This window comes from Scyliorhinus canicula, chromosome 18 (genome assembly GCF_902713615.1).
Source record: "Scyliorhinus canicula chromosome 18, sScyCan1.1, whole genome shotgun sequence".
In the NCBI taxonomy this organism is placed as follows: Eukaryota; Metazoa; Chordata; class Chondrichthyes; order Carcharhiniformes; family Scyliorhinidae; genus Scyliorhinus; species Scyliorhinus canicula.
In genome coordinates, this window is record NC_052163.1 from 23,203,288 (window position 1) to 23,220,400 (window position 17,113).

The window sequence follows — 17,113 nt, forward strand, 5'->3', positions numbered from 1 at the left end:
TCCAGTGGGGTGGCAATCATGATCAATAAGCGGGTGCAATTTGAGGCGGAGGGCATAGCTGCAGACAGGGAGGGAAGATACCTGATGGGAAGAGGCAGACTGGAGGGGAGAAGAGTGGTGATGGTGAATATATATGCCCCGAACTGGGACGATGTGGACTTTATTAAAAGAGTGCTGGGGAAGATCCCAGACCTGGACTCTCTTAGGCTAATAATGGGGGGGGGGGACTTTAACATGGTTCTTGACCCAGGGCTGGATCGGTCGTGTCCCAGAACGGTAGACTCCCAGCAATGGCAAGGGAGCTGAAAGGGTTTATGGAGCAAATGGGGGCAGTGGACCTCTGGAGAGCCAGACAGCCGACAGGAAGGGGCTACTCGTTTTACTCACACATCCATAAAGTATATTCTAGGATAGACTTCTTTGTCCTAAGCAGGGACTGTATAGAGGAGGTAAAGAACACGGAATATTCGGCAATCACTATCTTGGACCATGCCCCGCACTGGGTAGACCTGCAGGTCGGATAGGCGAATCACCAACGCCAACAATGGGGGCTAGACGTGGGACTGTTGTCGGAGATGGGGATCTGTGAGGGGCTTCAGAGGTGTATGCAAAACTACTTGCAGGTGAACGATACGGGGGAGGTCTCAGCGGCGACCCTGTGGGAGGTGCTGAAGGCAGTAGTGCGGGGAGAGTTGATCTCAATTGGGGCCCGCAGGGCCAAGGCGGACAGGGCAGAGATGGACAGATTGGTTAGGGAAATGTGTCGGATAGACTAGGAACACGGGGAGTCCCCCGGGGAGGATCTACTCAGGGAAAGGCAGAGACTACAGGCGGAACTGGGGGCGCTATCCACGAGTAGGGCCGTGGAACAGCTTAGGAAGGCGAGGGGTGTGGTGTACGAGCATGGAGAAAAGGCCAGCAGATTGTTAGCGCAGCAACTCAGGAAGAGGGAGGCGGCCAGGGAGATAAGTAGAGTGATGGATGGGGAGGGGTGCAGAGTGGAGGACCCGGCAGGATTGAATAAGGTATTCCGGGACTTCTATAGCAAGCTGTACACTTCGGAGCCCCCGGAAGAGCCGGAGGAGATGAAAAGGTTTCTGGACAGGTTAACATTCCCAACAGTAGGTTTGGGAGGGAGCGAGTGGATGGGCTGGGGGCCCCGATTAGAGTGGAGGAGGTATTGGGGGGCCTAAAGGCCATGCAGTCGGGCAAAGCCCCGGGGCCGGATGGATACCCAGTAGAGTTTTACAAGAAGTTCTCCGAGTTAGTGGGTCCGGTCTTGGCGAGGGTTTTTAATGAGGCAAGGGACAGAGGGACCCTTCCGCCGACGATGTCGCAAGCCACCATATCACTGATATTGAAGCGGGGTAAGGACCCGGAAGCGTGCGGGTCATTCAGGCCAATCTCCCTGATCAATATAGATGCCAAGCTCCTGGCAATTAGAATTGAGGACTGCGTACCGGAGGTGATTGGGGATGACCAAACTGGGTTCGTGAAAGGCGGGCAGCTGTCGGCTGAGAAGATTACTCAATGTGATAATGATGCCCCCGACGGGCAAGGAGGTGGAGGTAGTGGTGGCGATGGATGCTGAGAAGGCCTTCGACCGGGTGGAGTGGGGCTATCTATGGGAGGTGCTCGGACGGTTTGGGTTCGGGGAGGGACTGGTGAATTGGATCAGGCTATTGTATCAGGCCCCAAAGGCCAGCGTCAGGACAAACAGAGAAGTGTCAGAGTATTTTAGACTATACCGCGGGACCAGACAAGGCTGTCCACTCGCCCCGCTGCTGTTTGCGCTGGCCATAGAGCCGCTGGCGATTGCGCTGAGAGCCGCAAAGGGATGGAAGGGGATGGTTAGGGGCGGGGCGGAACATAGGGTCTCTCTCTATGTGGACGACCTGCTCCTGTACGTGTCGGTCCCATTGGCCGGGATGGAAGGTATACTGGAAACATTGAGGAAGTTCGGCCAGTTCTCAGGGTACAAATTAAATATGGCCAAGAGTGAAATGTTTGTGGTGCAGGCAAGGGGCCAGGAGAACAGATTGAGAGGGCTACCATTTAGGCTGGTTGAGGAAAATTTCCGGTACTTGGTGATCCAGGTGGCGTGAGACTGGGGCAGGCTGCAGAAGTTAAATTTGGCCAGGGTGGTCGAACAAATGAAGGGAGAGTTTCGGAGACGGGATGCACTCCCGCTGTCGCTGGCAGGGAGGGTGAAGACTGTAAAGATGACAATCCTCCCTAGATTCCTGTTCATTTTTCAGTGCCTCCCGATCTTTATCCCAAGTCCTTCTTCAAAAGGGTTAACAAGATGATTATGAGCTTTGTCTGAGCGGGAAAATCCCCGTGGGTGAAGAAGGTGATGCTCGAGAAGAGCCGCAGCGAGGGAGGGCTGGCATTGCCGAGTCTGATTAACTATTACTGGGCAGCTAACATCGCCATGATAAGAAAGTGGATGGTGGGTACGGGGTCTATCTGGGAGCGGATGGAGGTACTCCACCAGTCCGGTAGTGGCGGCGACACTGCGGATATGGGGGCCAGTGGAGGAGGCATGTTGGGGAGGTGGGGGCGTCTGTCTGGGCGCCAATCTGCGACAACCATCGGTTTGCCCCCGGGAGTATGGATAGGGGGTTTCGAGCATGGCAGCGAGCGGGGGTGGGTGATATGTTCCTGGAGGGGAGCTTTGCGAGTCTGAGGAGCTTGAAGGAGAAATTTGGTCTGGTAAGGGGAAATGATTTCAGGTACCTGCAGTTGTGGGACTTTGTCCGTAGACAGGTCGCATCCTTCCCACGCCTCCCACCAATGGGGATCCAAGACAGAATAGTCTCTAGAGGGGAAGGTAGAGTCTCTGATATTTATACGGTGCTCATGAAGGGGGAAGGGTCCCCGACAGAGGAACTGAAACTCAAATGGGAGGAGGAGCTAGGCGGGGAACTGGAGGACGGGCTGTGGGCAGAAGCCCCGAATAGGGTAAATTCGACCGCAACATGTGCCAGACTCGGCCTGATTCAGTTTAAGCTCGTTCACCGGGCCCACATGACAGTTGCTCAGATTAGCAAATTCTTTGGGGTACAGGACAAATGCGCTAGGTGCGCAGGAGGACCAGCGAACCACGTACACATGTTTTGGGCATGTCCGATGCTTAGGGGGTACTGGGAGGGATTTGCAGGGATCATGTCCCGGGTGCTAAAAACAAGGGTGGCAATGGGTCCAGGGGTGGCAGTTTTTGGGGTTTCAGAGGACCCGGGAGTCCAGGGTGAGAAAGAGGCCGATGTTTTGGCCTTTGCTTCCCTGATAGCCCGGCGACAAATATTATTGGCATGGAGGGACTCAAAGCCCCCGAAGACTGAGTTGTGGCTTTCGGACATGTCGAGTTTTCTGGGTATGGAAAAAATTAAGTTCGCCTTGATGGGATCTGTACAGGAGTTCACCCGAAGGTGGCAACCATTCATTGACTTCTTTGCTGGAGAGTGAGCGTCAGCAAGGGGGGGGGGGATTTAAAGAGTTGAGTAGGAGGGATAAATTGGCGGGTAGTGCCGATGGGAGAGGAGCAGGCTTGTGCAGTATGGTATGATTGAAGCATTGATTGTACGTGGATGTTTGCACATTTTTGCCTTTTTCGCTTTCTTTTTGTTGATGTCTGTAACTGTTTACAATGCCGAAAAACTACCTCAATAAAACTGTTTGTTTAAAAAAAAAAGTATTATCAATGTCACAAAATAGTAAGATGTTGATGAAATAATTAATATACGAGAAGACTTTGTTCAATGTCCATTCTGTCTGATTGATGACAACCAGTACAGTTAGTTTGTCAGTTGTCTGTGGAGCAGTTTTAGTGTTGTCCGCATTCATGAATATTGATAAACTTGTTTCTAACAGTGTACTTTAAGTTGAATAAACCTGCATCAAGTAAGTGAATTGCATTTAAGTCCATTATAAATCAAGATTTTAATATCATTATCTTCAGATTTATGGCTGTCTTATTTATAAGAACCACATATGCTTCTCTCCCAATTATATCTGCTTTGTTCTCCTCGTCTCAGTCTTCTTCCTTTACTTTTTTTAAACTTGAGCCAGTGACCCCGCTGAATGCAGGTTCACAATTGTTGGCAGCCCTCTAGTATCGCTCATGCCTAACTATTGTTCATGAGTGAGCCTGGACAGTGAACCTTTATAGATAGGAGGGCATCACAGGCATGTCTTATCCTGTCCTCGTTCAATGCATCAAGGGGCTAACTGGATAGTGATGAAGAACAGGAAAACAAGTTGATTTTCTTTCCCTCCGTTTTTTTCCCCCTTCATTTTTCCAATTAAGGGGCACGTTAGCGTGCACATCTTTGGGTTGTGGGGGTGAAACCCACGCAGACCCAGGGAGAATGTGCAAACTCCATAAGACAGTGACCCAGGGCCAGGATCGATCCTGGGTCCTCTCCACCGCGAGGCAGCAGTGCTAACCACTGCACCACCGTGCTGCCCTTTCTTTCCCTCCCTTGTCTGGGGCAAGAAAACTTTAGTGTCCCAAACACTGCCTGGAGTTAGGATAAACTGGGTAATTGAACATGGCGTGAGTCCCAAAGGACAGCTGCCGTGGGTCCCAAAGTTCAGGTTCAGCCAGTTGGCAAACGTGGGTCCCAAGGAAAAAAGTTTTGAAAAAGGTTTTTGAAAATCAATGGCATAAAGAATGCCTTGACCGCTATTCCTTTAGGGAACGGCAGCTGTAATCTGAAATTGACTGTATGGGGAAGTGAAAATTTATAATCTACCATTCTTTGGCAGCTCATCTGGGTCTTCCCATCCAAAACCCAAATCATTAATCTTTTATAGTCCTTTCAATATAGTCTGTTGATTTACAATAAAATGCATTTATCCCGAAATGTATGTAAGCATCCAGCTTTAGGTCACAGGCCAACTACCAGGGACATGATACTTGCAATCTCAGTGGAAGCACTATTTAGAATTGATGCTTTAAAAAAGATGTTATTATTTCAAATAACATTTGAATTAATTTACTATTCTTGATACAGAAACTGAAATTCAAATATTCTGGCTTTCAACTACAGGCAGAAAGAATACAGATGATACCATTATGGTAGAGTTTTGAGTTATCTTACACCATTTTCATGAAGTGCCTCAGAGTTTCCCACGTCAAACTGGTCAAACAAAAGAATGTCAAAACAACTCAAATTCATTCCATTGGTCTAAATATTAGTTTATTTCACTGCAACTGCTAACAGTTTTTACATGCTGCAGGTAATTAAAACCAAGTATGAAAATAACTTTTGTTCTTCAAGGTCAACAGAGCCCATTGTTTTTTAATTTCAATTGCAAGTGGCCTGAACTATTTTATGTAGTCTGTTTTCCAGGTTTATACAGCACGGTAATTTGCACAAACTCCATTAAGCAGTGCAAACAATGTAAATTGGTGATGTTAAAATCAAATATATTCTATTCGGAAAAAAAAAACAAACGTCACCATTTGTAGCTAAATTTTGAAGCAGGGCACCAGAACCATCAGATTAAAAGGATTATGTATGAGTGACAAGATATCAAATGCATATCTGTAGATTACCTCTTCTTTGTTCATCCTGCCCCATGACCAGCTCAACTAATTAGAACCAAGAGACCGATTGAGGTAGAAATTATTAAACACCCAGTGCCAATATTAAACAGTAAGCAATGCAAAGTAAAACTCCCACTATTCAGTGCCAACAATGCATCTTAAAGTTAGCCTCAAATATCACTGATATTTTTCAGTTCCCCATCTCAACCGTCTCCAAGTGTATTTTTTTTCTTGTTAACAATAAGCACCCTTATGCTAAAAAAAAATGCACTGGAGACTTCCTGAATTTATGTCACAGTGAACCCCTGCAGACATTAACGGCTTAAGACTTTGTTTCCATTGGTCAATGCTGTATTTAACCCAGTTCACAGATCTAACTAAACCAAATCACACTCCCAGGTTCTCGCATCCAATGAAACTACATATTTTCAAGCATCTGTCCCTGCAAATCAACACTTTGAGTTTTGTAAATTCTAGTGTACACTGCTGAATTCCAAAAAAGCCCAAAGATCACAAGTCAGCTGATTTAAACTCATGTCTGTACTCAATTTTTTGCCAAATCAAGAATCCGGTTTCTTTCAAAAGACCAGGGGAGTAATAAAAGTGCATAACTTGCACAGTCTGAAACATGGGAACACCATTATGCTTCAGAATTTCCAAGTCAAACCATGGTTTTGATATAAATTTACCATTGTAGAATATATTGCCAGAAATGGTGACAATTCAACTGCAATTTCCAAAAGGGAATTGAAATACTTGAAGAAAAATTTGTAGGACTATCGGGAAAAGTGTGATTAATTGGATTGCTCTTTCAAACAGCTGACACATGGAATTTACAGCGCACAAGACCATTCGACCCATCGAATCTGCACTGGCTCTTGGAAAGAGCTCCCTACATTTTTTTTTTTTAAATTTAGATTACCCAATTATTTTTTCCAATTAAGGGGCAATTTAGCGTGGCCAATCCACCTACTCTGCACATTTTTGGGTTGTGGGGGCGAAACCCACGCAGACACGGGGAGAATGTGCAAACTCCACACGGACAGTGACCCAGAGCCGGGATCGAACCTGGGACCTCAGCGCCGTGAGACGGTTGTGCTAACCACTAGGCCACCGTGCTGCCCTAAGAGCTCCCTACATAAGCCCACACCTCCACCCTATCCCCGTAACCACACCTGACCTTTTTTGGACACGAAGGACAATTTGGCATGGCCAATCCACCTAACCTGCACATCTTTAGTGTGTGGGAGGAAACCCATGCAGACACGGGGAGAACATGCAGATTCTGCACAGACAGTGAGGAATCGAACCTGGGACCCTGGAGCTGTGACGCAACAATGCTAACCACTGTGCTACCGTGCCTACATGCCGGAGTTAAATTGCCTCCTTTTGTGCTGTATGATTCAATGATTCTAAAACAAAATCATCCAGTCACTTCTGTTTAAGATATCAAATAATAAATCAGGGTTCAGTATCAAATTGCAAGTCGAAAAACAGGGAAAGAGTTAATCGAGGAAATATTAAACTGATAAACAGAGCTAATGAAAATACAAGTACAGCACTGCACTCAAAGAATTAAAGCAAAGGAAATGAAGAAACAAGTGAAAGTCAGATACAAAAAGTAAAAGTGTCACTTTGAAGGAGATTTTTATTTCAAGGAACACACTTTTAAGGAGAATAATTTTACCCCAGAGCATCAATAAAAAAAATCCAACGTGGGCTTCAGAAATCAAAAGGAACTAGTTTCTTGATAGGGGTTTCTAATTATCCTATAAAATGGGGTGTCCACAAACTTAAATCTTAGCCTGACTTGCCCTTTTTATAGAAACAGAAAATGTTTATTTGTTAAGTGTAACCTGCTACAATTTCTTGAAGTCCAAACTTATTGAAATTGAAGAACACTTTAAAGTAAAATTATTACATTTTGTTTTATTGACTTAGCAGGAGGCAGGAAATCAGTTAACAACATTGTGTTCTGAACGTAGAACACTCCTCCATTATTACTCATGTCAGGAACATTGCCAGTCAAAGAGGGAAGTGATGAAACTGGTGGCAGCAGTGACTAATTTTTCAACTGCTGCATCTCATTCTTCCAAATGTTACGATCCCAGTTGATGTTATAACTGGACGGGAAGATCCCAGATTGGAACGCTGACTCAAAAGAACATAACTTTTATGTTTTTCTAATAAAACATGGAGGAACAGTCACAGGACTGCTAATTAGTTTTAACAAGAAAAAAATGGGATTATAACACAATATAAAGCCAACAAAGATGGGCGACTGATCCATGGGTCGAGGTGTCGACAGTGGATTTACTTTTTTTATTGTCACAAGTAGGCTTACACTAACACTGCAATTGGAACATAGAACATACAGTGCAGAAGGAGGTCATTGGGGAGATCGAGCCTGCACCGACCCACTTAAGCCCTCACTTCCTCCCTGTCCCCGTAACCCAATAACCCCATCTAACCTTTTTGGACACTGGGAAATTTAGCATGCCAATCCACCTAACCTGTACATCTTTGAATTGTGGGAGGAAACCGAAGCACCCGGAAGAAACCTACGCAGACACGGGGAGAACGTGCAAACTCCGCACAGTGTCCCAGCAGGGTGAAGTTACTGTGAAAATCCCATAGTCGTCACATTCCGGCGCCTGTTGAGGTATACAGAGGGAGAATTCAGAATGTCCAATTCACCCAAAAGCACATCTTTCGGGACTTGTGGGAGGAAACCGGAGCACCCGGAGGAAACCCCGCAGAACGTGCAGATTCCGCACAGACAGTGACCCAAGCAGCATTTGAACCTTGGACCCTGGCGCTGTGAAGCAACAGTGCTAGCCACGGTGCTGGAGTGGACTTGGCAGGCTGGAATGGAAGGTGTTTGAAAGAACCTAGAGGCAAGAAAAGCATAGCCACCATTTCAGTGCCCATGGAGTTGAAGATCAGGGTTCAAGTACAGATAGGTTGACATTTTCTTCCTGTAAAGTTCTGGCTCTGCCAGTCACTGAAAGCAAGCATGCAGGAGCAGCAAGCTGTTAGGAAGACAAATGGTATGTTGGCCTTTGTTGCAAGAAGACAAGCACAGGAGCAAGGATGTTGGCGAGACCCCATCTGGAGTATTGTGTGCAGTTTTGGTTTCATTAGGAATAAAGAATATACCTGCCACAGAGAGGGTGCAGCAAAGGTTCACCAGACTGATTTTTCGGATGGCAGGATTGTCATATGACGAGAGTGGGTCGAATGGGCTGGTATTCAATGGAACTTAGATGAATTAGAGGCGATCTCACTGAAAGGTACAAAAATTCTGACAAAATTGAACAGACTGGATGCAGGGATGATGTTTCCCCTGGCTGGGGTCTAGAACAAGAGACAAGGATCTCAGGATACAGGGTGGGCCATTTAGGACTGAAATGGGGAAATGTTTCTTCACTCAGAGTGCGGTGGAACATGTAGAATTCTCTACTACAGAAGTATGTGCCAGCCAAGTCACTGAATATATTTAAGAAGGAAATAAATAGATTTCTAAACACTAAAGGCGCCAAGAGTGTGGTGAGAGTGCAGGAGTGTATTGTGTCAGAGGATCAGCCATGACTGAACTGCATGGTGGAGCAGCCTCGAAGGGCTGAATCCTATTTTCTATGTTTCCTTGATCAAAAGGGATAAAGCAGCGATAATTGAAATAAAACCACAACTACAAAGATTCAAAAAGTCTAACAATTGGCGTACATCCAATTAAAACTGAATTTGCATGTATTATGGAAACAGAAGCTGCGACAATTAAAAGTTTCCATTGCAAATCGATCAAATGCTCAAAAATCTTTAACCCTGAGGGAACTGGGCAGTCACCTGGCGAGTTCCAAGGGCCAAACCTGGCGGGCCATGGGGAGCTGGTGGGGCCTGCGCTGGGACCGGCGGGTGCGCAAGGCCAGAGCTCGGGTGGGCGCACGAGGCCAGAACTGCGCGGGCAGGCGGGGGCCAGCCAGAGTGTGAGCAGACATGTGGGGGGCAAGGGCCTGTTGTGCAGGAGGCAGCATGGGGCTGGAGGTTGGGGTGAGCCTACGGGCCGGAGGCCAGCACAGGTTGTTGAGACAAATTGGGGGAGAACAAGAGTGACCAAGATCTTTGTTGATCTTGTTCAACGTAGATATTAAGTACAGGTACTATGAAGTTTTCATCTGTGCCCAAAGTTTTAATTGTGAAAAAGGATTTTAATTTACTGCCACATATTACTGAACCTTAAACAAGATTTGAGAAGTCCCACAAATTTTGAATTTTCTGAAACCTAGTTCAAATGTAGAATCTATCCCTTTTTATCCAACTGTGCATTTGAGCAGTAAAATGATCTGTTTATCACGTGCATTAAGACTCTTGGTTTGTTTTTAGTGCTAATGTTTACATGGAGTACTTCTCCTGAATAATATAGCCAATAATTACAAAGCATTCAAAAAGGCTTGTGTTCACCTTTCCAGAATTCTTCTTGCTTCATGCCATGCTTCCTCCTTCACCCAGAATGGAGAAATTCAGAGTCCTGCATTTCTCCACAACCAATGGCTCTTCAGCATACTCGATAATGCAACAGAAAATAAACATCTCCCCCATATTGCCCTCAAAATAGTCAAATACAGACAAATCACCCAAATATAATGATTCAATACATGAATGGTTAACCTAACATTTTCAATTTGTGCTTCATATTTTCTTTCAAATCGTAACAGATTTAATTGTGTCAACTTAAATATTTACTTTATTGCAAGATTATTCAAGAACGATGAACTTTATAACTGATAAATATAAATATAAGGACTAGACGATATCACGAATTACCTGACCAATAGGATCATAATAAAGAGCTGAATCCATTTACAATTTTAAAATTTTCCAAATCAGTCTAAATAGTTTCACTTGAAGAAGAATGAGTTTTGTTAAAATCAAAGTCTCTTTGGTTTGAGTTGAAAGAACTGGTTTTACCCAAGTTCCAAATCAGGCAGCCTGTAAACGTCAACAAAAGTATTCCAAAACTATCTCCAGATCACACTGTGGATGCAATTGGCTCACCACCAGAAGGGGGAAATTCATATTCCGCATGGCCCGAGACTCCAACTCTTTGTTGAATTCCATCAGCTTTTGACCACATGCAAATTCAGACTAGGAAAAAAAGACACATGCTGTGTCGTCTCATTGAATTGCACCCATCAACTAATCATGAAGCGACAGTTTTGTCAGTGGTTATAGAAGTATGTTTCACCAAGTCCATCTACACTCCCATCTGATGAGATTTGTGATTATAAAAATGCCTACCTGGGTACAAAATGTAAGAAAATTGCAGTTTACAGTGCGAATATAGGAAAGTCACGTTTAGCAAATTCTAATGTCCCATTTTTGTAGCAGGATTGTAGGGGGGGAAAAAATTGTAATTTAAGTCAGGTAATTCACAGTAAAGTTACAGTCCTAAATGATTCAACTAATTTTTGATTTCACTTCCTCTCTCGCCACATTTGCTAATTATATCTACCTACACAAAAGAAACCCTTTGAAGTCATCACACTCACCCAAACTACGTCATGCGAAAGTGCGCAAAGTATTGATTTCTCATAATTTCATAACATGTCGCTTGTCAGTTTGCTTACGGATTGGAAAAATGTGCACTGTACATTTGTCTGACAGAAGGGCATGATGTGCTGTAGCACTTCAAAATTACACAAAATCTTCCAAAATTAACAGACCAACCAACTCAGAAGATATTTTTTTAATTATTGAAAAAAATCTAATTGCCAAATTGATTTAAAATAGATAGCTCGAAGTCCTAGCTAGTAATATGCTGGTTACAAACTGATTTTAAAGACAAAAATTCAGCTTTATTTTAAACAGTTTTACTACCATTTTAAAAACTTGCCCTCCAATGCAATTTGCAAGTGGACAGATATGGCAAATTTGACAGTCAGGTTTCCTCAATGGAAGGGTACACCTCTACAAATCCCTGATTTTAGTCAAAATAGCACCTAAAAGCTGGATTATATAGTTCAACAGAATGTTAGTCACAAAATTTGAAGAGTCATTTCTGAAAGTCTGACGACTTTCCGGATTATTTCTAAGTGTTTAAATCTGTCATGAGCCTTCTCCCCGGCAGAATTTACACAAAAATCCTGTGGTGCCCCGAAAGATTTGATGTCGTTGGAAGATTGCAAGATCATTTCGATCTTCAACCATCGTATATTTATATGTTGTGTACCAATAAACACGCGTGTGCAGTTTTTGGTCAGGCCTGCGTCCCCAGAAGACCGAACAAAATAATTTTGAATTTCAAAGAAAAAAATTGGCGACAATGGAGAGTGGACGAGCCGGTTCCTAAATGGATGAACCAGCGACGGGGGTGGGGACCCTAAGTGAAGAACGCGATGGTTTCCAGAAGTTGATGTGAGAGTGGAGAATTAACCAGAGAGGTCCTCCACCCGCCCAAAGTTGCGACTCGGAACACACCCTCCAGGAAGCCGCTGGCTTCTCCTTCCCTTCCCCACAGCCCGGGGGCTTTTTCGGCCCCTTCGCACCCCCGGCTCCGAGTTACTCACCAGCTGGAACTCCCTGCGCCGGTCGTAAGCGTTCTGGATGCCGCTGTCCGCCCACAGCGATCGGATGGCGGGCAGGTACTGGAGGAAAACCCGCGTCTCCATGAGGCCTACGGCCGCCCCGGTCAACGCCCTGGTGTCGAAACTCATCAGGACCTCGCCGTTCTGCTGGTTGCCGGGGTCCCCCCAGGGGATGCGGAGCTTTTCCCTGGCGTCCACCAGCACTCGGATGCCCTTCAGGATGTTACTGTAGATGGTGCCCCTGAACTCCTCCTTGGCCTTCTGGTCGAAGTCCTGGCCGTGGATGATTCGCATCTGCTTGAGGAAAGTGCTCTTGCCGCTCTCGCCGGCCCCCAGCAGCAGGATTTTCACCAGCCGCCGCACGTAGGTCTTGTCCCGGGAGATGATCTCGTCGATCTGCTTGCTCTTGCGGAGCTGATCGGCCTCTCGCTGGGTGAGGACGCAGCTCGGAAAACAAGCGGCCAGGAGGGAGCGGGACGGCAGGAAATCCGCCATCTTTAGCATTCGATAACATAGTGAGGGGGGGGGAAGGGAGGGAGGGCGCGGGGGTGCGCGCGCCGCCGCCGCCGCCGCCGCGCGGGGGGGGCGCTGACGTAGCGTGCGCACGCGCGTGCGTATGGCCGGCCTCGGTGGCAGCGCCTCCCGCTGGCTGGAGGATCGGCGAACGGGTCCCGGCGCCCTGGACGTGTCCTTGCGGGCGGGCGACGGCAGGGGAGCCGTTGGTCAAGGCGGCAGCACTCAAACCACGGGCCTGGCGGGATTCTTCCTTCATCCTAGCACACTCGACGGTTTCTGACCTCTTCGAGGTGCCCCCTCCCCTCCCCTCCCCTCCCCCCCCGCCCCCGCTGGGGGTTTGATTCCTGGGTTACAGGTGTTATCGACTGCAGTAGTGGCTAATGACGCCTATATCCGGAGGCCACAGACCAACACGAATTTCCTGCCGTCCAGCTCCCTCCTGGCTGCTTGTTTTCCAAGTTGCTACAACGACGCCCATATGGGTGCCTGCGCCGCTCTGGAGGGGCCCTCCAGAATGGTGCTGGGAGGGTCGGCAGCGTCGTGGTGGACTGCTGTGTCCTCAACATTGCGCAGCGTAGGAGCGAAGGAGGAGGATGGGCCTCATTCAACCGGGAGGATCTGGGGGAGCGCAAGGATGGGCAGGACATGTGGCACGGGAGGCTACACTACGTGTGAGCCAGGGCCAACGCACATGTGATGCTTTGATCATCTCCAGGGGCATGGACACTGCATCCCATGTCCACACCCTTCCCCACCGGCCATACCCTGCCTGCAACCCCCTCCGTGATAAATATAGCCCGGAGCAGCCCACCACTTCTGACAGAGCACTGAAGCAGGTTGTAACATTGTGCACAGGTGTTTAATGTGAAAGCATGTATACAGATTTGTGCCTCGGCCTGTGTGTGCCCTTCACAATTGCCAACTTAACTGGTGTCTACTTTTCTGGCCTTATGGCCCTAATGCTACGCCTAGGTGAATTCCCAGACATCGGGAGTGGAGGCGGCCTGCTGTGATTCCCACATTTCAACCTGGGTCCCAATTGGTAGGCGTCTTCTGGGGCGAGCGGGTCTGGATGGGCCCGGCTGCTGCTCAGGTTCCCAGGTGCTGCCCCGTTGTGCCTGCTGCCTACCATATGTGCCAGGGACAGGAGGGGAAGAAGTCCCATGTGCTGCGGTGTTCCGGCACCTCCCCTGCGAGAGTCACCGGCAAGGGCCCCATTACCTCCTCCTCCCTTGGGATGCCCACTGACCTCCAGGCTACTCCGGGACAGGGGGTGTGAGCAGAGCTAACCCCTGAAGCTCCCCCGCCACCAGGCACTGCCAGTCCTGGAGTCTCTCTGTCATCTCAACCAGGGTCTGCAAGCTCATGGCCATGGCGCACAGGGAGCGAACCACCTCTGTCTGGGATGTGCCACCACCTTCTGGATCTGTGCCACATCAGCCAATGACTGCACCATCTCCCTCTGGGATTGGGCCACCTCTTTTCCTGTGCCACACAGCCAGTGCCTGGGCAATACCGCCAATGCTCTCAGCCATGGTCCGCTGTAACTGGGTCACGCTCAAGAGCACTGCTGCAATGTCCAGGTGGCTCTGGCAAATGGGTGCCTGTGAGAGGACAGCACTGTCCTGGGCCTTGGCCACTGCCTGCACAGAGTGCCCTAGGCCTTGCACATGCTGATGCATAGCCGAATCCCTCAACCCCAAGGCCTCCACCGCGGACACCATCCATGCAGTGTTGGCCTGGGTGGGACACATAACGGCACTGCCTCCTGCTCCTGCAAGCAGTTGAACTCCACCTGTGCCTGCAGTTACTGGATGCTCGCCAACAACCCCTCATGCTGTCCCTGGCTTTGCGACAGCATCTCCACAATTGATGGGATTGTCCAATCCAGAAAACCGTCGAGACGGCATCTAGTCCCTGGCGTTGGCTGGCTCTCCGACCATCCACCCCCTCGGGAGTTCCTACCTTCACCTGCTGTATCAGAGCATGTGTTTGGTGCGCACCAGATAGTGTGCCAGGAGCCTCTTCACTAAAGTGCCCAACTGAGGTGAGTGTCTCTGGGATGGTGGAGTGTGTTGGAGACAGATATGATGGGAAATCCTTGTCATCCTCGGACTGGAGCCCCGTGGTGCCCTGGGTCTCGGGTCTATGGTTTGTGTCAGTGTCATCGTTGCTGGTCGGCACCTGGGGTTCTGGCTGTGGCTGGGTGTGGGGGCGGGAGACACCAGAAGAGTCGGCGCCATCACCAGCAGCTCCTACAAGACAAGACTCATGATTCGATTGGGGGGGGGGGGGTAGGGGTTGTGGGGGTGAGGGTGGTCTTGGGGAGAGGGGTGCCATACATGTCATGGGGAACCGCAACTCAGGGTGGTCTTACTTCCTCGTCCAACGCCGACCTCCACCCCGGCAACTGCCCTTTCCTCGAGCTTGCACCACATTCAGGGCCGCTGCTCTGCCCCGGTGAGGGGCCACACATCTGGTGGCCCCCCCCCCTAGTCTTCTCCCCCTCCCGACGGTTAAGGACGGCCGTCTCCTAGGCAAGGGAAGGAAACAGAAAATGCATAGTATTAGACCAGGGGTGGGCAAACTACGGCCCGCGGGCCGCATGCGGCCCGCCAAAGGTATTTCTGCGGCCCACCAAGTCATTAAAAAAAAAAAAAAAAATTTTTTTAAGGTTAATGGGGGGGGGGGGGCTGTTGGGTTACTTATTGGTATAGGGTGGATACGTTGACTTGAGTAGGGTGATCATTGCTCGGCACAACGTCGAGGGCCGAAGGGCCTGTTCTGTGCTGTACTGTTCTATGTTCTATATGAGGCGCCCAGAATCATAACCGGGTGAAGTAATTATTTTACTTATGCGGCCCATTGTGAATTTCTGAATGTGGCCCTTGCACGGAAAAGTTTGCCCACCCCTGTATTAGACAGTCTGATGCAAACAGCCCAAGGGGTGGGTAGCTGGTGGCTTCGGAAGCCAGGGCACCCGACCATGGTGGCCTGTATGGATGCCGGCATGTGGTGCAGGGTGGGAATTTGGCCGCACTCTTGGTGGGGGTGGGGAGAGAGGGGGAGGGGAGTTACGGGTGTATGGGGCAGGGTTTGGTGCCAGGGGTACTCGTCTTGACAAGGTTGTACAGTTTCTTACAGAACTGCGAGCTGGTCAGGCTGGTGTTGCTGACAGCTTCTGCCACCTGCACCCAGGAATGGCGATGGCTGGCAGCCTCCTTCCCAGCCCAGGGTATGCGGTTGCCCACCTCTCCTCCACGGCGTCTAGGAGGGTCTTGAGCTCGGTGTCCATGAACCGACGTGCCGCTCTCCTCGCTGCCATCTTGTTTGCTGGGATGGTGCATGTGGAGAGTAAAATGTGCATATACGGCGGCAGCTTGCCGACATCCTGAGTGTTAATCGTAAATCCAGCACCTTTCCCCATTGGAATCAATTGTGTTCCACGTGGCGCCGGTGCTAGCCCCTTAACGGTCATTGAATCGCTCAAGGTGCAGCTGTCTTAGAAGTCCACAAATCCTGCCCCGGCGTCTACACTTAGTCTCAGAAATGGAGAATTCCGCCGTTTCATACCTGTCATTTTGCTCCAAACTGCAGATCTCGGGGGTAACAGTCACTCAACACAACCAAATTTGATCTTTGTCACCGTTGAAAAGATATACAGCTCTAATTAAAATAGGCTTGTAATGTAGGCTTGTTGATCATAACTGTAAATTGTAACTGTTTCCAACATTTTCAAAGCTCGGAATTAGGCTGATGAAACTTTCCATGGCCCTTGTAATATTCATGAATGGTCATTAATTTTTCTTAGTAGGTCAGAAGATACAATGTTTTCTGTTACTACACAAAGATCAACCTTCCATCCAATTGCCCTTCCAGTAGAACAAGTGATGCACCCAACAAAGTGGGTTCTTTCCACCACTTGCCTTCCCTTCAATTGGATTGACCTTATTTGCATGTTATCTCCAATCATGTCTATCTCATTCATTCTGTGGACGACAACTTAGTATGTTAGTACAATTAAATCAATTCAGCGATTCATCCCTCCTCCTCTGGAGACAGACCTTTGCACTGATTTTTATCGTTTTCCTCACCCTCACCTTCATTTCTCTTTCATCGCGCCTGTTGTTTCACTTCTTATCTAACATTTCCCGTTTCTTTTCTTTTTACTTTCCTGTTTTTTCCTCATAGATCTCATAGAACATACAGTGCAGAAGGAGGCCATTCAGCTCATCAGGTCTGCACCGACCCACTTAAGCCCTCACTTCCACCCTATCCCCACAACCCAATAACCCCATCTAACCTTTTTTGGACACTAAGGGTAATTTATCAAGGCCAATCCACCTAACCTGCACATCTTTGGACTGTGGGAGGAAACCGGAGCACCTGTAGGAAACCCACACAGACACGGGGAGAACGTGCAGACTCCGCACAGACAGCGACCCAGTGGGGAATCGAA

At 48.3% G+C, this 17,113-nt stretch overlaps 1 protein-coding gene across 1 annotated transcript in view; it reads right to left on the reverse strand.

Annotated features, from left to right (window-relative positions):
- Positions 1-12,655, reverse strand: part of gna13a (guanine nucleotide binding protein (G protein), alpha 13a) — an 80,082-nt gene extending 67,427 nt beyond the window's left edge. The window contains exon 1 of the mRNA XM_038776437.1: positions 12,121-12,655. Coding sequence (XP_038632365.1) covers positions 12,121-12,642 — 522 coding nt within the window. The 5' untranslated portion in view covers positions 12,643-12,655. The remainder of the gene's footprint in view (positions 1-12,120) is intronic.
- Between the last annotated feature and the right edge of the window lie 4,458 nt (positions 12,656-17,113).